Below are 22,834 nucleotides of genomic sequence, written 5' to 3'. Positions count from 1 at the left end.
AGTGCGTACTGTGTTAGTACTGTCTATATTGGATCACATTGTATGACAGTGTAACAGTCTGATATGGCCCAGCTGAATGCCAATACCAAGATTTCTGATATAGAACAAAGATGCAATTCATCAAGAGTATAGTGGTTTGAATAAGTCCACACACAACTAACAAATGGGACAGAGGAGTGTGTTAATCAAATAAGCCCTCTATCCAAATGGAATGTCGCTGGTAGACATCACATGGCAAAAACAGAGACTGAAGTCAATGATGCTTGTTTACTTCAGCAAAATTAGGTCTCCTAACCTTGTCTCTACATTTGGAAGGTTTTGCTGGATGTGTTACTTAACTTGGTGGCATTTATTAGCTCTGTGTGTGTACTGTGCACACAACACATAATACTTAGTTTAGTCCTTAATAATATTCCTGGGTCATATAACATTGACTTATTTTATAATACTTGCTTACTTATCTGAATAATAACTCAGATAGACTCATCTGACTGAATTTCTGTTAATTCACTATTAATATAATGTTGTGCACTTTGACCACACTTGTTGAATGCCTTTTCACCACCCATTTCCCAGGCAGCCGCAGCCCAAGTGCATGAGGGCCAATAGTACCATTTGGTAGTACTACTTTCTGATACTATTTTCTTAATTCCTGATTCGTTTTCCCCCTTATATATACCAGTAAGTATTATTTTTGTTAGTAGAACTTAGTACTTAGTCCTCAGACCACTCACTATATTTATTTTCTTCTTCTGTACCTGTCCTGTGTGTCAAATCATAAATACTGTAATGGCAACTGCATATGAATACAGGTGTATCCGTCGGGGTCATCCCTATGTTCCCCAGGTTCTATGTTCCCCACTCACCGGCCCCCCCAAAAAGGTTCTATGTTCCCCGCTCAACCAAAAAGAGGTTCTATAAAAGGTTCTATGTTCCAGCCCTAAAACGTCGGGTCGGGCCTGGTCGGGTTCGGGCAGAGTTTGAGAACTCTACCCCATATATGAATGAATATAGCCGAGAACACAATGTGAGTCTATTTTGAAAATGGACAGAAAGAAAACAGGCAAAACCAACTTTTTGCATTTCAAAAGTTGTATTCTGATTAAATACTTTGGGGCATGTAAAAGAGGGTGACATTTATTTATATAAATATTGTCCATGTAAATGCAGTTAATGGCAAACACTATCCGCAAAACATACACTCTCCACATGCCTTCGGCCTGGTGGAGACAATAATGGACTCGGTGTTGAAAACCACTGCTCTAGTCTAGTCTATACCACCAAGATGGCCACCAGGGTGTCCTTAGGTCGCCCAATGGGCAGGTTTCTGATAGTAATTTCTCCCCATTATGTTCCGTTATGTGTGTTTAGAGATGATATTAATAATTTGAAATTCAAAATGAATATTTCCTGCATTTTTGGGTGAGCGGGGAACATATATAGAACCTTTTTTTAGAGGAAAATGGGGAACATAGATCTAAAAAAGGTTCTATGTTCCCCATTTAGCTATAAAGGTTCGAACCTTTATAGCTAAGTGGGGAACATAGAACCCTGGGAACATAGGTACGCTCCCTATCCATCTATTGGGCTGTGTTCTGGTGGGGGTTAAAAATAAGGTAGAAGTCCCCTATGTGTTTGCAGATGTTCATTTGCATATAGACACACCCTCTGTCGATTTAACACTGCCTTCCTGCGATTTGATTGGACAACGCTGTCACTGGAGCTGTCAGCACGGCTGGGAAGGTTTTCTCCTGGTCGAGTCACGCAACCCATAGCCTGGAGGGACAGTCACTTTGTCATAGGCTGTTGGTTGTCAGAGAAAGTTGGATATTAGATGACATTGGACGACGTTGTATATCTGACAACCAACCAGCCAATCACAGCGTTCCCATCCTTCCGGACTATGTACTCCTTACCTTTTCTTTTCCTCTGGAGCTCTGAGCTCCACAGTTGGAGAGGGTCTGAGCTTTGTTAGCAGCTTGGAAGAGCCACCAAGATAGAAAAAAGACTGCATCCATGTAACAGCAACAGCTTTTGATTTAAAAAAATGATCATCTGTACAAATAAAATGGATTATTCCCTCAGAACCCAATGCCAGCGAGTCCAAAAGCAGGTAAAACATCACTGTTTTAATGGCTGTTTAACTCGATTAAAGTTAGTGTATTAACAACTATTGCTAACGGGCTAACTAGCTTCAACCCCTGAGACAAGAAACTGACTTTCATTCATTTGTGGGGAATGTTGTCTCACCTTAACCCTTCTAAAAGAAATAACGCTTTCACAAATCCAGTATGCTTCAACCATACCTCGCTGTAGGAAAAACCTACGTAATTTTACTCCTGTCTGAAAATCAAGAAGATTTTTTTTAAAATAGTGTTTAATGGACCTTTAACCCTTTTACATTTCTGTATATTTCTGTCACTGCCTCGTTCCTTAACAAACAAACAAACACACAAACAGTGTGAATGTGAAGAGCGAGGGAATTTGTATTAATTATTCAACTTTTCCTCCTTTGCTACAAACGTTATATTTTACAATGGCTAACAATTAAGGTGGCGCAAACTTCTGGTTATCCTATAACTAGAACAAAAAAGCTATAAAACACACGTTACAATAAACAAAGGCGTTAATATGCATGAATGTACACACATCATTGAAAATGCTGCATTAATTGATGGAAAGTGACCAACCTTACTTTACCAATTGACTCGTTTTTTTCCCATGTGTAGCCACATTATAGTTAAAATAAGGTTAACTGTTAACCAGATAAAAGGTCCGCTTTCCTCCAGAAAAATGCACGATTCATAGAAATGTATCGGTGCAAATGCATGTGTTGTAAGCCGGGGTTGCTAACACAGTTGGATATGGATACAATACATGCAATACTTGGCTTTGGGTAATTCGATTTACCCCAGTCTATTGTGCTGTAATGACAAATTATCTCGTGAAATGTGTCGACATTTCATATGAATTGATTTGCCGTGTTCGCAAATTAAGAGAAGTGACGATGACATCATCTTAAAATTTGCTCAAGCACTGTGTCCCTGTGTGTATGTGACTCAAGTAATGCAGTAGATTTTCTTTTGTCTTTGACATCAGATCGTGTCATTTTTGTAATATCTCGTTGAAAATGATGCAGAGAGATCAACGTTTATACCCAGTCCGATTAGGAACGTGTTTATTTCCCCCGTTTCCTTCTTTATATGCAAGCGACTTTATTGTGCTGTTATGTTGGCTGCACTCGACTGCCAATCAAAGTTGTTTTTCTCTTCTCTGCTGCCTTTCTTTCTGCAGCAGTGAGGGGGCGCCTTTCAAAGTGCAATCAAAGGCATGTTTGCTGCCTGCAGCTCAGCATCTAGAAGGAGATAGAACAGAGGGAGGAATGTGAGCAGTGAGGAATTCAGATCTTCTGACTGCTGTTGTCATGCCCACTGTGCATTTCTGAGGGGATAGACGGTCATTGTTTGCCATTCTTCTTGAATGGCATGTGTAGAGGCTGCACAGCAATGTCACCGATCACATCCGGGTAATGCTGTGAGATAGTTGAGCTGAGTAACTGAGTTAACTGTCCCCCTAATTGTCATGTTGTGGTATGATAATGCCTGGTGTAATGGTTCAGACCATGAACACAGACATTTAATTAGTCTACTTCCTGTACCTGGGGATTACTGGGGTTTAATGTTAGCCTCTATGCTCTGAAAACATGGGCATACAGATTAGAGAGCCTGCTAGCCAGACCCTGGCTGTTTCTAACTCCTCTAAACTTGAGTTTCTCTAAGGCTTTTTTAGCTTGACAAAAATGCTAAATTCACAGATGCTAGACATGCAACTGGAAGCAGTTTTTTAAACAGTAGACAATAGTATAACCTCCATGCCTCAGGCATTTTCCTGAGGGAGAGATGTTATAAATGGCGTTATTCTAACGCATCAACATGGGTCTCTACGACTACCACACTGCATCTCTTTGTTCTACCTGCTTGCCATGCTCACTCGTTCTCTGAGTGGTTCAGTCACTGTTTTTGCCTGTGTTTCTTCATCATGTAGACTGGTGGTTTGTTTGTCTTGGTTGTGTCTGCTGCTGTCCTACCCACTACCCAGCAGCTCCCCTCCCCTCTCTCTCTTTTTCTCTCTCTCGCTCTGGGCTGCAGCTGGTTGTTTTGCGCTACTCTCTGAGTTCAGGTTGCAGAGCCAAAAACAGGGCTGGCTTCTGCTTGCATTTCCGGTGAGGGGGGTGGGGGGGGGACGGATGAGTTGGTTGAGGCTGTCAGGACAACCGGGGTAATGATAAGGACGGACCCCCTGTTCAGCCTGCAGTTGGAATGCAGATTGAATATCCTTCTCCTGTATCTGCAGCCCCCTGCTCTCTCTTCTTCTTGTCCCTCCTCCCACTGACACATTTACCCTTGGAAGACTGCTGGCATCATTTTTCCTCTTCTTTGTTCTGCCTAGGTCATGCTCTCCTGCGTTGATATTCCTTTGCGAGTGGTGCTGCTGGTTCTGTTGTTGTTCTGAGCCTGTTAGCAAAAGCCTGTCTTTGTTCCTGTGTTTCTCTTTTTCCTTTAAGTGATGTCATCGTTGTTTTGCATTTCATTCCTGCCTTGGTCCTCTGGCTCCATCAATAAACAAATGACCTCTCCAGAGAGAGTTTGTGTTTTATGAATATCAAACCATCTGCACCTGTCATAAATAATAAATAATCGTAAGTTATATGACTTATATTCAGCTAGACATATGGCTTTGTGTGAGACTCGGCCTGACTCGGTTGACGCAGCCCAACAGGCCAACCGACTCACTCCTCACTTGTTTATTTATTACCCACAAGTTGACACAACTATTGATTATTTCGTATGAAAAATTGCAATTTTCACAAGCTGGGCTATTCTATTTCTGTGGTGCCATACATTTGTTTCCGTGTCTGAGCTGTGATACTTGACTTCACTGGACTGTAACAGCAATGATACCTTTTTTTTAGTTTAAATGCTTTAGACTAGAGAAAAACTGAGTGCTACTTTCTACTAACCACAGCATTCTCAGGTCAGATTAATCAGAGTTAATCTTGTAAATCCTCCTGATATAGAGGTGATGTTTTGTTGTGCGTCAGCAGATTTAGTGCAGACTGTACGATGTGTCACTTCCTGCTGTGACATAAACTGTACTTCCTGTTTCTTTGTGACTTGTTGCATGTCCAGACACATCGGAGACACATTCTGTCCATGTCATTGTTAGGTGGTCAGAAGTTGGTACTGCGCTGCACCCCACCCCTGCCTCAAATCAGTAGGTGTAATGTAGCCTATATCACTGCTCCTCTTATAGCTTAGTTATTATTGGAGCTTTACTAATGTTGCAAGACTGATGACATAGTCTAATTCATGAGTTAAATAGCGAGCGAGCGTCTGCCTTTACATATGTTTTGCCTGGCTGTGTTTTGAGGTCAGAAACAAAATGGGTGTGCCATGCAGTTATTATCCAGTCCTACTGAAATCTGATGTTATAAACAAGAGGAGTGGGCTATGTCTTTTCCCCTGTTTGTAGATGTGCAGTGGTTAATATCCCCACTGGACTAGGGTCAAATCTATTTTTTTACAGTCTATGGTCAAATCCCATAAGGGTAATCTCTGCTGTGTCTTCCTACAGCACTGTCTTCTCAGCTTTCATAACTATCTCAATAAAGCAAACACATTAAATGAAGTGGACAAACTGGCTGCTCAACAAAGAACACAAATGTGTTTGTTAGATCTGCGATTGTCTCTCATTCCTGTGTGTTGTGTTGATTGATGTTGAGAGTAGAGCATGACCGATGACCGAGTTTTGTATTTCTATTCAATCTGAAAAACATAGATTTGCTTAAAGTAAAAATTCTAAAAATAGGCAATCTCCAAGCTTACAATGCGTCACGCTGTGAGTGACATATATTTTTGTGCATGGATATCCTTTTTTGGAAACATTTGAAAACTTAAAATGGGAACAACAGGTGGACAGATCGGCTGCATAATTGCAGATACCGATAGTGTCAAAAAAGGCAAATAATGACGGATATATCAACCAGAGCTAATATCTAGCTCTAATTTTAATTCTGTATTCTCATACCAAGATCATCTGAGGCCAGTAACCTACATGCTACATTATGATAATGACATCATCATTGAACAGTAGATACGTGCTGGTGAAAGCATTTGTCTTGACTGTAGATGTTGACTGACAGACACCTGTGTGCCACTTGCCCATGGCGGAATGGTTCCCATGTTCACTCGTAGACACAAAAGTGGGTCAGGGTCTATGTCTCAACATGTTTTTTTTACTTTTTTCACAACCCCTTTTCAATCCTCCTCTGTTCTATTTGATCTACTGTGACAGTGGGACTGTAATAACAATAAACCCAAGCAACAGATGGGGAGACGATAGTTATTATATACCACATTATGCCGTCCGTATTTTAGATTTTCTGTTGTAACAGAAAATCTGTTAAACATTTAGCAAAGTAGCCAATCTACAAGGTCACAATGGGACACGCTGTGAGTTTGTAGAGCTGCAATTGTTGTATGATAAAATATATTGGAGCTTAAGTGGTTAATGTGTGTACATATCCCTTCAGTCTGGGGGCTGCCTGCTGTTTATAGGTCGGGAGGTGGTGCCTCCTACAGGTCCGGGCCCCCTCAACGGACCTGTAGGAATAGGGGGTAAGTACGTTACTAAGTTTCAACCACTGCAGAGAGAGGGGGTACGTTTCAACCACTGCAGAGAGAAGTGAAATACCACATGGAGCTACCAGTCGTATAAACATGGTGCCGAATGCCAGATAGCTGCCATGACCTAAAATTAAGTAACAAGCTTCACCGTTCACCAGCCTGCCCCCCCCCCTGTAGTCTCTGACATGCGTCGAAGTGATTCTGATACGAGAACCCCCCCCCCCCCCCCCAATACGCCTAGATAATGGGACGAGCTGTTAAAGGGGAAACGGCACGTCCGTCCACACTGCAAATGCCAGTGTGGCTCCCTCAGGCTGCAGGGAACTAACTTGGCTTTGGGCTCTGCACTCAGGTTTCACATACAGGGCGAAGCTCCCACCGTCTGCTAGAGAGACCATTGTATGAGCGAGGCCTCATACTACAGTAGATGGCTCTGGGTCTGAGAGCAGGCCAGCTTCCTTCTCTGCATGGGTGTGTTTCTCTTGGCGACCAGGACGCTGCTGTGTTTGTGTGTTTGGTCTGGTCCAGAACTGCTACTGAGGAGAGCACTGCCCTCTGGAAGGCCTCCTCAGCTCTGTCTGTCCGTCTGTCTGTCCATCAGTCCCTTCTTGTTCTACCAATGCTTGCTTCCTCATTATTGTGAATCCCCTTTTCAAATGAAGAACTGGGTATTTTTCTTCTGATGACATTGTGTTGCATGCATACACTATACAGTACATACTACTACATTGATGTATGTACAGTGTGTATGTATTGTGCCTCTCCTTCACATATCTTGAGGACCATCCATCCGATCCTCTTTCACACTTGGTGGGTTTATTGCTGAGGAACCAAGGCTGTGCCGTCTCGAGTGTCAAGTTGATCAGATCAGCGATTATCCAGAACCAGACTGCTTAATTCGGGCACGCATTCCAAACACCTACACATGTGCTGAACGAGCACACCACTAGTCTATCATTAATCCAGCTTCTTATCCATAGAGTGTTGTTTGAGCAGCAGTGTGACCTCTCTGTATCCTCTATGCATGTCCTTGTTGGCTTTCTGTAGAGAAACACCATAACAGGAGGAATGTTTTTACAACATCACTGCAGACTGTTTTCTCCTCCGCAGTTGTTTTTAAGGTATCCAACACTACTCTGTTCCACAGCTGTGCGTGCGCGTGCGTTCCGCTCTACCCACCAGTGGTAGGCGCACTTCAGGGCCTAAACTCCTTTGACTGCAAAATGTGTTCAGTTTTGTTATACATTGTGCATTCGTCATATATTTGTCAGGTACTTTATGCTCTGTTGATCTCCTGTAACAGGGGGAGTATGACTTCATATTCATTCATACAAACGACACAACCTGAGCAATTTAAAATGGATGTACAAATCTGAAATAGAAATAAATTAAAGAATACATTAAACCACTGTCATACTGCATGCACATCCTGTCTAAGTGCCCTGGTGGAGAATCCATATTCCATAACAGTCTAATTGTACAGTATATCTGATATCATATATTTCACACAGACAAATCATCAAAGTGCTTTACACATAACAATACCCAAGCAATACATATAATGCAAAAGCATTATAGAAGGAATACAATGTTATCACTTTTCTCACACTGTCAGAATCGGCAGGAGTATCGAAGTGTGTAAGACAACACTGTTTCAAATGCCCTGAATTTATACATAATCTGAATGAAGATTACAAGTAACGCTGATTTATCTCTTATCAGTAACCAAAGTTTTGTGTGTGTGTGTGTTCAGGTGATGGTGAACGGTGAGAAGGACAGAGCGTCTCTGTTGTACATGAAGGCCATGGTGAGCAGGGGCAGTGTGGACGCTGTGTCTCAGCAGATGGCTTCTCATCCTCAGTACTTGGAGAGCTTCCTACGCACACAGCACTACATTCTGCACATGGATGGCCCCCTGCCTCTGCCCTACAGACACTACATCGCTATCATGGTCAGTACGCACGCACGCCTGCCAGCCGCTCTGCATACGCATATAATGAACTTATCGTAAGCATCAAATGGCCCTGGTAAAAGAGAAAGTCAGCCATTACCCATTAGAATGCCTTTTGAGTAAATGTCTTAATAGATTCAATTGTAATTTTCTGATTTTAAATATACTTAAAGGACCACTTCTCAACCTACCTTCATATTGGTACTCACTAATGTTCATGATAAAATGCCACAAAGCTTTTCTACTCTGTCTGTGTCTCATAGGAGGGCTGTGGGCAGTTCAGAAACCTGTCCACCAGTGACATCATCGATGGGGAATCTAAGCTAATAGAAACTGCAGGCTATCTATTACTGAAAAGTTGCAATGCGATAATGGAAGCAATCGTTCTTACAATATAAAAAAATCTAAATATACAGTATATTTAAAAAAATCTTGTTTAAAAAAGAATCCGCCTAATGATGATGTCACTGGTGGACGGTTCCTGAACTGCCCACAGCCCTCCTATGAGAGACAGACAAGAAGTTGTGGCATTAGTGAGGACCAATTATATGAGGATGAGTTGAAAAGTGGTGAAGTGGTCCTTTAAAGATCCAGTGTCACAGATGTATGTCCTCCTAAATAATGGGTATTATTGATAGGGATGGAGCTCGTTACATTGTATTGATAACGATCACGTTATTGAGCAGGCTTATCGAGCCGGGTCCTTATCGAGCATTTGCTATTATTTTGTGGAAAGCTGGGAGACAATACATTCTGAACAGAACATTATTTTTATTGGCCAGTTCAACCCAGTTGTGAGAGTTTGTATGCGATGATGTGTGTGTGTGTGTCTCTCTCACTCACACACACACACACACACACACACACACACACACGTTAATGTGTAACGTCACTTTAAAAGCGCAATGTATACGTCATCGTACGACGGTGTCACGCATCAAAAATAGCCAAACTACAAGCTCACACTGCGTCTGGTTGCACCGTGTTGTGAGCTTGTAGATCTGCCTTGTGATAGACTGAGAAGTCGGCAAAGTCGCACATTTAATTATTATTAGAACTCTATATGGCAGGGAGGGAGTTTTGAGTTTCCCAAACGTATTATGAATTGGATTATAAATGATGGCAACGGAGTCTTGCTGCAAGTTGCTGGGCAGCAAGCACCACATGTCTTGGTTGCAAAAGGACGGTCATTCCGCTTGCAGGCGGCTCCCGTGTTGTTTCGACTCGAAAGGTATTGCATTTGGGTACAATGCAATGCATTGACAGATGCCTATGCATTGTCGAAATGTTCCCTTTTCGTGCATGTACTAATTAAGTTAACAACTGTCCTACATTATTGCATTTAGCGCTCCCCTCTTGTCTTGTAACCAAAACTTTTTCACCCGTTCCACCATACTTCCATGGCGCAAGCATAATGCAACCACGGCCACCCGTCGCGTCTCGCCCCCCCCCGCCCCCCCCCCCCCCCCCCCCCTACTGTGGCTCAGTCAGTTTAGAGAGCTTGCCCAGTTTAACTTAGAAAAAATTAGAAAAACAACAAAATATAGCCTAGTTTGGCAGCCCTTGTGCTGTGCATGCAAAGTTAGTAGCAAACTACAGCATGTTAGCCGCCTTGTTTTAAATTGTCCCCCATTCGCACGTCGGCAAAACCGTTCACAGGTCGGAGATGCGCCACCACCCCCACGTCAATCAAAAACTGAATATAACAATAATTAGGGATGGAGCCCGAAAATCGGGTCCATTTCAAACCCGGTTCGGCATTTATCGAGACCCGAGTATCAATAAACTTTTGGCTTGTCGAGCCTGTTATCGGGCATAGCGATGTAATCCACGCCAAACCGGGTTTGAAATGGACCCGATTTTCGGGCTCCATCCCTAATTATTGTTATATTCTGTTTTTATAGCATGGGTCCTCCTAGGGGCTGAGCCACTTAGAAGAGTCTGTCTGTCTGGGGCTAACCTTGCAAACCACTTGACCGATCAGTGCCAAATGTCTGTTCATATTATTTGTCCAGATCATTACGATACAATCTTGCAGCTTTCAATGAGAAACTGAACATACACAGCCGAGACATCCTCACATTTTAACCACGTTGAACATGACTCCTTAGATGAATGAAAAACCAAAGTACCAAACTCATGGCATTGTCAGGACTGTATAAAATGCAAATGGTGTTCTCTCTTAGTTTTATGAAGTTTATTCTGTATGTCTTACAGATGAAAGTGATCAAATAAACATAAATGCAGTTTTGATCACCATTTGTCTGAAATATTTGGTTACATTTGATTTCATTCCCTAATGGCAGAGAAAGACGTAATTTCAACCCATAAGAATTCCTCCTCACTTCAACAAATTTGAACATACAACAAATGCAGTATATTTTGGATATGGCAGTGGGTGATGATTGTTGCATCTGCTGTTGCCATCTTCATCGATAAGTAAATAAGTATTAGTGCTGACGGAATTGTCCAAAAATTACATCCGGATATTCATTTTAAAAACCCACATGGATTTGAGCAATTCGACCCATTCGGATTTCGATTCCGATTCGGGGCCATTCGGATTTTTTAATAATTATATTTACACCAATACAACCTGAGACATAACATTTAAGATCGCATTGCTGGCGCAACTCTCTCTCTCTCTCTCCGCGCATTGGCGCTGCTGAAAACCGAGTTGGAACACAACGCATGCATTCTCCCTTCTCCCGTAAAACGTCACCGACATTTTTCTTAAATGAGCAATCCTACCACGGCGCACACAGCCTTATCAAAACGAGGCACGGAGGCAGTATTAATTCACAGAACAGAACACTGCATTGCTGCTGCTGCCGGACCGGCGCCGCAGTTCATCCTTACGCATTTTATTTATCTTTTTATAATTTCCTGAAGGATAAAGTCGCTTCATGATTGAAGATTGATGAGTGATAGATCTGTGTGTTGTTGTCTAAAAATATACTCTCCCGTCCGTCCGAAGCAACACCGAAGCAAAATAAGTTTCAGTGTAGGCCAGGCCTGTCCCCGATTCTGATCACTAGGTACGCTGTTGACGGAAGATTTCACCCTTCTGAGCTGCGTATACTAAGGCCACGGCGGCCCCGCCCGCCCTGTGCTCACCGTCATTTGCGCACCGTCCGTGCGCAAATAACGTAGCGCGCTCTTTGCCGACTTTGCGCAGGGCGGGCGGGGGCCTTTTGTGAATCGGGGAACCTACGCAGCCTGCGTAGTCTGTGTTTAGGAAGAGTGCGAGGCAGCTGATTTATTCTTCAATGTGTGTCGGTCGGCGTGTCGCGTGGCAAATATAACTAATCTACAAGCTCACAACGCTTACCCACGGCACTGTCTCGCGAAAACTTGCACAGCATTTTTATTTTTTTAAATTCGAACCTTAATTTTATATATTCAGTTATTCATTTATTTTTTTGATTCGAAAATTCGTTCGAATATGGAATATTCGTTGGCAGCTCTAATAAGTAGCCCTGGGAACCAACTGTTCCCAAGCCATGTGGCCCATCAGTCCGGAGCGTATCTTCTGTTTCTGTGAGTCGGGATGATGTATAAGTACACCCCCTGGAGTATGTCAAAGGGACTTAACCCTATCCAACCCTTGAGAGCCAAGCAGTTGGTTACCTATAAAAATAAATACCCTGACCTCCCAATTTCAGTGTGGACATTCTAACCACAAGGCCACTGCGCGGGTGTATCTTCCATGGTAACAATAACATAGGTTGAACATGCTGACAGCATTAGTGTAACTTTCACACACACTATATTTATAATTTATTTATTTTATACCTTTTGACATTTTTAACTTTAAAAAACTCATGTTTTTATACATGTTTTTAAACTTTGCCCAAATGTGTAGAGCACTGATAGTACACTATCAGTCATAGTACTACTTATGTCATAGAATGACAAACATGTCATGCATGATGACATCGGAGATCCACAGGGAAGCCAAACTGTTTTCAAGGACTTGGACTTTGATCCTCTGTATGGAATGAATGGTGTTTCTCAACCTCCCCTTCTGCTCTGCAGGCTGCAGCAAGGCACCACTGTAGCTATTTGGTGGCTCTCCACTCAGCCCAGTTCCTGCGCGTCGGCGGGGATGCTCAGTGGTTGCAGGGTTTGGAGGCAGTGCCCCCACGCCTTCGCCACCTCAACCACATCAACAAGGTCCTGGCTCACCAGCCCTGGCTGACTGCCTGCTCACACATCCAGGTATGCAACCACAACGGTCACTAGCGCACGCACACACACACAGAACACCCTGAGAGCTTGACGCATACTGGGGATTAGTGCCCGACCAATGCCAGTTATTTGGGTCCGATACCGATCCTTTTTTTTATTTTTTTGGTTTGACCTAGACCACTGATTACTGATGTTTTGCTAAATCAATTCTGATCTATTTGAAAAACTTTTTAAAAACTTTATATAGATTGAAGGTCTAGATTAATGAACAGACACTTAAAAGTCCCAGAAGAAATCTGGTTATTTTGGTATTTTCCTGCCGGATGTGTCACTGCTCACTAAGTAATATCAAAGGTAATGTCTTGGCCTTCTATTGGCCAGACGACTGATACTTTTCAAATGGAAAAAACATTCCTCCCAGGCTCCCACTTAGTCTCATTGGATCAAAACATTCCTCCCAGGCTCCCACTTACTCTCATTGGATCAAAACATTCCTCCCAGGCTCCTCCCACTTACTCTCATTGGATCAAAGAGGTTATGTAGTTTCTCAAATTCCCTTCCAAGGTTCTCTTTTATACAGCCAGGCAGTGGCAACCTTACTTGTCATTTTGTGTTGGGCTCTACTGGAGATATTGGCCTGTGTGACAGTTTGTATCGGTGCGTGTGCATGGTGTGTCTAAAATTGATATATATATATATATATAGCTAAACCGAAGATTTGTTAGTATTGTTTGACCTGTTTGCGTATAATAACCGTTCATACAGGGAAACATAAGTGATTAATTCTGGCTAGAATCTAAAAATCGGCCAGATGACTAGGCAACAATACATGCTGGAAACGGGTGTATTATTCTTTTCCAAAGTAATGCAGTCATGTTACCCAAACTAATATTAGAATCGGTATCAGATCCAGAGGTCAGATCCAAGTGTCAACATCTGAAATCAGTTATCTGACCCGCAGGTCAGACATGTGTCCACAATGTGTGTGAACCACATTTTGTGGTGTTTTGTCGTCTCCAGACTCTGTTGAAGACAGGAGAGCAGTGCTGGTCGCTGGCTGAGTTGGTCCAGGCTGTGGTTCTGCTGGCACACTGTCACGCTCTATGCAGCTTCGTGTTTGGCTGTGGAACGGACACAGAGGCCGTCCCGATCCCCAAAACACCCAATGGGACTCCCCCGCCCAGCTACTGCCCATCTGACGCTGCCAACGGCAACACCCCCAACCTGTCTGCCTCCGAACACTTCACCAGACGACGGGTAAACGGACTGATGTTTTTTTTCCACACTCATGAGCATACCTATTTACACGCACATTGACGGTGGGTGCTGTACCAATAAGGCATAATATTGATGGAGATGGGGCCCGCACACCAGTTTCAGGCAAAGGATTTACTTGACCCGATGAAGATCTTGTGAGATTGAAACGTAAAATAAAGTAAATCTGTAAAACTGGTGTGCCTATCCCCTTCAATATTTTCACACTCATAACGTCTGCATAACTAGTTCTCGAGTTACACGCATTACAACCGTACACACACACACACACACACACACACACACACACACACACACACACACACACACACACACACATAGAGACGTGGCACATTTATAGTAGGATTTTAGGACAAGAGATACAGATCCCTTTTTGCATTTTCTGTGGAGTCTGTTCCAGACGTGGAAGAAAATATTACAATGGTCTGCCTGTAATTTAGCAACACATGAAATAACTGACAACCACAAAACACAGGTGCTCAGCAAATGAGGAGCCTACCTAAGGCATGATGACCCATTGACATAGTAGTGAAGTGTGTGTATGTGGTGGGGTGGGAGGGGAGGGGCACATACGTGTATGTACTATAAATAAAAGTTAAGTTTGTTTAGAAAATTCAAGAATGAATAACAGACCCCCAGACCATTGAGCGGCGTTATGCGTGGTGTTCATAGTTCTAATTCTGTCTGTCATCTTGTGTGTGTGTGTGTGTGGGGGGGGGGGGGGGAGCGTGTGTGGGGGCGTGTGTGCGTGAAGATTCCCAGGGGTGAGGTGGTGACCGTGTGCTTGTTGTCCCCACAGTCTCTGGACTCCAGCTGCGACATGGTGGGTCTCAAAGAAAGGATCCACAGATCACAGGAGGAGAAGGAGAAACGAGAGGAGCGCCTCCTTCTGGTTCACACACTCCAGCAAACAGGTAGCCATTATTGACCTACTTGAGATACTGACACATTTCTGTTATATTGGGGGGGGGTTACTACTGACAGGTAGTACCTTTGTCTCTCTCACTATCAAAAATAATATTTTTACCCTAATCTTAACCAAGGCTGACCCTCTATTTTTGTGGATGACTTATACTAAGATAATAGAACGCACACTCACTCGCCCATAGGTGTATCCACTCTCTACAGCAGTTAAACCATGTGTTGTGATATACAGTAGCAGCAGTTAAACTTCATATGAAAGCTGATGGATAATCATGCGTCATGTGTATATTTACTGACTTGCTCCTCCATCCCCTATCCGTCCCGTCAGACACGGATGAGGAAGAGGAGGTGCTATACTGTGCAGACTCCTCTCGTTTCATCTCGGACCCTGACTTCTACTACCAGGAGATCGCCCGCAGAGAGGACGACCACTTCCAAGTGTTCAGGGTTCAGGTGAGGACAGTCAAAGAGAATCTGACACCAGCCCGTTCACAACAGGTGCTCCGGTCACTAAACTTGAACGTGTCCGCTTTAGAGGGACATTAGCATGTTGTGTTACGAAACATTGACACCACAGCATACTTTGTCATACGGCAGTGTTGAGCGATAATTAGCCTTGGTACCCAGGCTTTCATTCTCGTCGGCGCAAACAATAAAAGCCTGGGGAAACGCATTGGCCCCTCTAGACGAGGGGTTCTCAACGTTTTTGGCTGTCTCGCGACCCCCGCCCCCCCCTCCCCACCCCCAATACAATCTGACTGCAAAAATCGACGCATCCATAGGACGTGTGTACACGTCCTAGCGCATCCTCAATGTTATCAGGCGAGAAGAATTTTTCAGTCGGACTCTCGGCCACCATACGCTTCGCTCTTCAGTCATATTAGCTTACCGTTCACTAGCCTGTTAGCGCGGCAGAAAGAATGCCTCGTATCTGCTCATCTAGGGCGCTCTCCGTGGTTTTGATCTGATGGATATACTAGCGCTTCATTTCTGCTCCTCATCCGCCTCTCGTTTAAAATATGAACGCTTTTTGGATAATTTATCGTATAATTTATCGTGATGTCACGAGGCGTGACCATATATGGAGATGTGATGTCACAAGTCGTGACCATATATGGAGACGTGATGTCACGAGGCGTGACCATATATGGAGAAGTGATGTCATGAGGCGTGACCATATATGGAGACGTGATGTCACGAGGCGTGACCATATATGGAGACATGATGTCACGAGGCGTGACCATATATGGAGGCATGGGTGACTAATGGACGGACGGGAGATGCAGGTTTTCATAGTAAATGCGACCTACTGTCGTGGACAGACTGTCGTCCGTCAGTCAGATGATCGACTGTCTGAGTTGGTCCCTGTACGGCAGCCATTTTATAAGGCTACACCAGACAATTGTGAACGTCTAGGATTTTAAAAGAAAGATAAGACAAGGCCTAAGAATATTCTCCCGGAAGTAGTTGAGTACGCAGAGACAGCTCTCACAATATACTGTGTTTATGAATGGGACAGACATGTTAATGTCGGACTCAGCCTGCATTACATGTAATACCTTTTAAGTGTATTTGTTTTGATTATACCTCAATTTTGTTCTGCAAGGATTTGAGGGGCTATCTATAACTACAAGTTGACAATGGCTATGCTATGTCAACATCACTGTTGAATACTGTGCTGGGTCTATCTATGTAAATGAACAACTTTAACCATAGCATCCCTATTCTGGGGTGAAGATTCAGCAAAAATAGCAGTTCTCCAACATGCACACATACCATTGCAAAGTGTTCTGAGTGTGTAGATCAGCTGTATTTAGTGTAAAGTGAAAACTGGAAGGAGCCTAGTATTGAACCCTGGGGGACTTGGATTAACTAAATATAGTCTTTTAGTGGTTTTATTGAAGATAATTTACAATAACATAACATTTGTATGGTTCATTAAACATCAACTCCAACCCTCAACTTCAACCCTCATCTCCCAGTGCAGACCTTTTTGAATGCATGTGTTATGATACTTATCCATTCATGTCTGATAAACCTAGCTGCACATAGTCAAATCTCAAACAACGTCTAAATACATACAGTATACTGTTACAAGGGATTTGTTTTCCCATGATTTAGATATGATTGATGGCAGACTATATTAGTTCTACCCAAGAAAATTAAAAATGCCGCTCCGAGATCACCCAAGCTTTATCTTATTTCCTCTTGAACTGTATGTTATGGAATGTTCCCCCAAAGGGATTGGAGCTTAAAGTGCATATTCGTGGTAAATGTAATTACATTTTAGTTGCATTTTTTCTGTTTTTATTTTTTGTGTTATCTAATAAGTTGTGTTTATTGTTCAAATCCCTGTGCATGTATAGTCATTGGAGAGTAACGTGTTTCTGATGTAATCCTGTTTGCTTAGCAAAATGGTTTGATTGATTCATTGAATACTTTATTAACATTTTGCAAAAGGTACAGTTATACAATATTGTTAAAAAGATGACACAAAAAGCCCTGAGGGCTTGTTTCAATTGTGGTCCTGTATTCAATTCTCAAATTCTGCCAGAACCTGACACAACTTTTATGCAGTTGTGTCAGATTTTAATGCAAATTAGTCGGGCCGGGCCAAGCCTCTGGCCGGCCCAGTTAGGGTCTATTTCAGGCCCATTGAGAACTCTTAGGGCCCGATTAAGCAGGTGAAATCTAATTACATATCATATTACAGTTTTTAAGACGTGGAGGCGTGGGCAATGTCATATGACAATTATGGGCCTGGTAAGAAGCGCTTTCGACACCCCGTGGTGTGAGCAAAACGGCCTTGAATTAGTCATGGGAGTGTTTAGGGGAGTTGTGAGGCTTTACCCAATCAACATGTCCGTACTATTCTCTTTACGAGTCAGCTGATGTCCTCATACGGAATGCGCCCTTTTCTGCAAGTGGTATTACATTTCTGCAGACTGGCACCATAGACATGACATGACTTTGTCACATTTGGGTTAATTATTCCTATTGCACTGCATGCTGTCACCTTTTATGCCTCAAAAGAACAGATCCACAAGCTGTCACAGCCATGATGTGCATAGCTTGTAGGCCTATGTCTCTATTTTGTTAAGTAACTTGCAGTGTTCATTGGAAAGTCATTACAGCGGCGCAGCAATATGCTAAGGGAGGGAGATATACGCACATCATCACTTCATTTGTTTCTGTTCTAAGCATGAAAAACAGCTGTAAAAATCTTTATTCTAGTTAATTTGATTCATAAATGAATAACTAAGCCTTTGAAATGGCACCTACCTATACCTTTCAGATCGGAATGGAACTGCGAGTAGATACGCAGCATTGGCTGGCAAATTGGCAATCCATGCGTAATGTTCCCAGAATCGTCTACCCCCGAACATACAAGTTCGTTTGATATTGTTTAATTCGATAAAAGCTCACCATCCCGACAAGGAGGAAATATAGCCTATAGTGCATGCACGTATATGCACTGTTGCACACACGCTCTTTATTTGTTTCTATTGAAAAACACCAGTAAAATAACGTTTATTTTATTTTATTTCATTCGAGTCACGACGAAGGAGTTGAAATGCCATACGTGCGCCATGCGTATTGCTGCGGCCCCAATGTTATGGTCTTCGCTCGTAGCATTTTATTGAAGAAGAATTGAGTCGGGTGTGATACAGCGTATGAAAGCAAACTTCCCAATGATTATGGAGATGTTTTAATTTTTAAAAAAGGTTGAGAAATGAGCGATATATGACCCTTTACAATCTCAACGTTTGAACAGAAAGCCATAAAGCTCGCTGTTGCCATGTCTCATAGAAACAAGTAAATAGGTCTATAAACATACTCCCAAAATAATCGCATATAACAGGGGTCTGCAACCTATTTTAAATGAAGTGCCATGTTTTTATTTTCTAGACAGTGAGTCTGCCATATCAAGATTCATTTTAATGACACCACATTAAAATTTCCAGCATATTTTGATTGTCCACAAATATAAAGTTCTTCCTTCTTTTTACATATTTTCTTGCACATTGTTATAATGATCATTATAAATATATATCCCCCTGCAGTCAGAGTTCATAGTTTTAATGAATGAATGTGATGCATTGTGAGCTGGTAGATCTGCTATTTCCAAAAGTAATCTTTGAAAAAAGTGACAATTGTGGAATATTTTTGAAAAATGTTATTGAAACATTTAAAAACACAAATCTGTCATGGGGTCACTGGCTTAGTTGGGCAAATGCATTCATCTGGGGGTCCTTGACATGGGAATGTCGCTGTGTGAGGATCACTGGTTTAAACAACATTAGGAGAAAAGCCCAAATAAGCACTTTAGAAACAAGAAAAGCAACCACAACTACCAATATTTACAAGCAACTTTACAGAAAAAGAAGCCGCTTACAGACATGGCAACACTCCAGCAGCACTCCAGAGCCGCTCAAGTGTAAAATCAAACAGTGCCTTTTGCATTTAAGAGGTGGTCAGACCCAGGTGGAAACGGTATGCGCTGAGTGTTTTTAGGTCAAGGGGCTTAATAGCAAATAGCGCAAAGTGAAAATAATTAACATATGGACACTCCCCCAATGCTAAAATATTCAGGAACGTGGTATTCCATATGAGTGAGCGTTCACCACGGCTTCCATAATACAAAAAGGCGCAGAGTGAGGCCAAAATCTGTATTACCGCATGGGTTTTTCGACTTGCTTAATCGGGCTCTTTATGTTCATAATCTTAGGGACGTTTTTAAGTGACTATATTGTGTTAATTGAGTCACCCTATAGCAGTGGTTCTCAAAGTGGGGTCCTTGGACCCTGAGGGTTACTTGAGGGGGTTCCAAATGGGCGCTTGTGGGTCTGAGATTGTGGTTCCATTTGGTTCCAGTTGTACTCTCAGAGTTTTAATTCCTTGAAATTAAAATGTTGTAGAACCAAGGCCCTAAAGGGATCTTTTTGTTGGTAAGTTTGATTTAAAGGTTTGTTGAAGTTAAGTTTGTGTTTTTTTAACAGGACTATTCGTGGGAGGACCACGGCTTCTCGCTGGTCAACAGGTTGTACTCGGACATTGGACATCTCCTAGACGATCGGTTCAGGAGCGTCGCCGGTCTCCCATCCGTCCACAGTCCAGACCTGAAGAGAGCCATATGGAATTACATTCACTGTGTGCTAGGGATACGGTGAGTCCATTTGATGTGTATAACTGTATATATTCATCTGGAATATTTGATTTGCATAACTGTACATTCATCAGGAATATATGATTTGTATATCTGGTTACATCAGGAATATATGATTTGTATAAGTGGATTCTTCAGAAATATATAATTTGTTATAAGTGCATACTGTGTGTTTATAGTTACGATGACTATGACTATGGGGAGGTGAACCAGCTGTTGGAGAGGGATCTAAAACTCTACATCAAGGCTGTAGCGTGTTTCCCAGATGTCACCAGGACTCCAGTCTACCCTCTGCCCTGGACCCCACTCAAACCATCAGAACGGGTCAGTAACCCTTATTGATCGTCTGCTGCCATTTTTACAATTTAGGCATTTAGCAGACACTGTCTTATCCCGAGCGATTTACAAAGTGCAAGGAGTGAGTTTGTGCCGTGGACCCTGGTCAACTGAGTGCTGAGAACAATTGTGAATTGGAGAATTATTTGGAGCAAGACCACATAATTTACAGTGACTTACTGTCGTTATTTAGCAAGAAAATCTGCATTATAGCAACAAAGCAAAAACAATAATGTATAGGTGGGAAATCATGGGCTGTTAAGACTAACTTATAATTAGTCAAACAACATTTCAACACCACGTTAAAAATATGCAATGTCATGCTATGAGAATAGACTGAATTCAACTTTAGAAACTGCCACATGCAGAGCAAAACGATGAGCAAAAATATTTAAACAAAGTACCGCTGATAGAAGAACTTCTTTGTCTCTCTAGATAAGAACTGTTGAAATGCTGTGCAGATGTACTGTTAGAGTACCTGCTATTTCTTTCATGTTTCACTCAGTTACTCTTAAATCGTAGTCATTTAGATGTAAAATTCACCATAATCATCTCTTTTGCTTCTTCTAAACCTACCTGTGTTATTCACAAGTCTGAAGTCTGTGAATAAAGTGAAATAAACATGGAGGTACATTGTTGGCCGGTGTAACTGGACGCTTGGATACTTGAGAGTAGTGAGTTGTATTGGATTTGTTTGCAGTATGCTCTGTAAATGTGATGACTGACACGCTGCTAAACCAGACGCTAACTGATTCTAAATCAGGTCCCCTGGTGTCTCCCACAGATACATGTGAATTTACTGATCATGGAGGCTCGTCTGCAGGCTGAGCTCCTGTACGCGCTGAGAGCCATCACTCAATACATGATCGCCTAGTTCCCAGACACACCCAAAGTCCAACTGCCCAGCGGTACGTACGGAGAGACCAGGTTAAGAGATACAAGGATGGAGATGGCGGGTGGGGGAGAGAGACAGGATAAAAACCAACCACGTCTCACGGATGCGCTCCTTTCCGATTCATTCTCCAGTTGTATTTACAGTATGAAAAGCTCCCCTCTTATCTCCTCATCTCTTCTTTACATTTGATGTGAAGGATGGCTTGCATTGCGACATCCTCATATCAAACATCTCTTCTCTCCAAATGGTTATGTGCAATTATTACTAGCAATTTTAATTTCTGTTGGTATTGTTTGTGTTCCAACATTATTGTGATGAAAGCAGATTGTGCTTCATTGTAGCAATGTGATGGTTACCAGTGGCCAAGACCTTGTTGGTTTATCACTCTACTTTTTGTATTCAGCTATGCTCTTCTCTAAAGCGAAACTAAATATTCATCTTTTTCTACAAGTTGAATGAATGTTGTTGAGAGACCTGGCCATCCTTTGTTCTGTGACAATCCTATGTGATTGTTGGTGGTTTGAATGGAGAACGAAGAGGAGAAACATTTACAAAAGTGATGGTCAAGAACAAAGTAAAAGGTGACACTGCTGGAGGATATCACATACCCATAGTTTCTTTTAATAAGCACTTTTTTAACTTTATATATTTATAATGCAATGTACATGTACGTATCTCAATGGTAGAAATTGAGACCCACAGTATGTTGGTCTGATGCCTTGCTTGTTCACTGAATGATGCAGAGCAGACTTGTGAGACTGAGTCCTTCAACTTTCAGACTCCGTTACAGTTTTCAACCATAAATGTTTTTTTGAGTTAATTGGAATCTAATTCAGGACCTGCAGTGTTAGTTAGGTCTTAATTATTGGGACTGTGCTATGCCCTGGTTTCAGCCATTGCAAAAAAATAATAACTTTGCTGAGAAATATTGTTTGCAAGGCTGTTAATCGAAACACATTCAACAGTCTATAGAGAAATGGATAAGCTAAAAGAAAATGGGTCAGTGAAGGAAAACTGAGCCATTAGCAAGTGTTTTTAATATTGACGTGCTTTGGCAAAGAAATGAAGGAGTTTCCATCTTAAAGGTAACTTGTACTTAGTTGCACAAGCCTTTCAACAAGTGTCGCTCAAAAATATCAACTGACAATGTTATTTTTACACTTAAAATGACAATTGTCAAAATGGGCGTATGACAAAGAATAAATTAGCCTGTGAAAGTTAGAAAGACGACAACCATCCAAAAAAAATGCAGCAATGCACTGGATAGATGGATGGATTGAAGGGGTTCAGCACTGCTCTGTATTTTACACAAAAAGGTGTCCATGAGTATAAGTGCACTGGTTGTCAATCACTAATGAATCTTGATTACTCAACAACAGTATGGAGTTATGATAAAAGCTTTTTGTCAA

The 22,834-nt window shown here is 42.2% G+C and overlaps 1 protein-coding gene across 2 annotated transcripts; it reads left to right on the top strand.

Annotated features, from left to right (window-relative positions):
- The first annotated feature begins 1,927 nt into the window (after nucleotides 1-1,927).
- On the top strand, nucleotides 1,928-22,834 carry sesn4 (sestrin 4). 2 transcript variants are annotated; one of them, XM_079509094.1, is made up of 9 exons: nucleotides 1,928-2,113; nucleotides 8,440-8,637; nucleotides 12,676-12,858; nucleotides 13,849-14,085; nucleotides 14,903-15,017; nucleotides 15,356-15,480; nucleotides 20,028-20,194; nucleotides 20,374-20,518; nucleotides 21,315-22,834. In XM_079509094.1, exons 1-9 carry the CDS (start codon nucleotides 2,048-2,050, stop codon nucleotides 21,402-21,404), a joined length of 1,326 nt encoding a protein of 441 aa, XP_079365220.1. In that variant the 5' UTR covers nucleotides 1,928-2,047; the 3' UTR covers nucleotides 21,405-22,834. The 2 variants fall into 2 exon arrangements, with proteins under 2 accessions (XP_079365220.1, XP_079365221.1); XM_079509095.1 differs by lacking the exon at nucleotides 1,928-2,113 and adding an exon at nucleotides 3,393-3,526.

This window comes from Electrona antarctica (genome assembly GCF_951216825.1).
Source record: "Electrona antarctica genome assembly, chromosome: 1".
NCBI classification, from domain to species: domain Eukaryota; kingdom Metazoa; phylum Chordata; class Actinopteri; order Myctophiformes; family Myctophidae; genus Electrona; species Electrona antarctica.
This window is presented reverse-complemented; position numbering and strand designations above follow the sequence as displayed.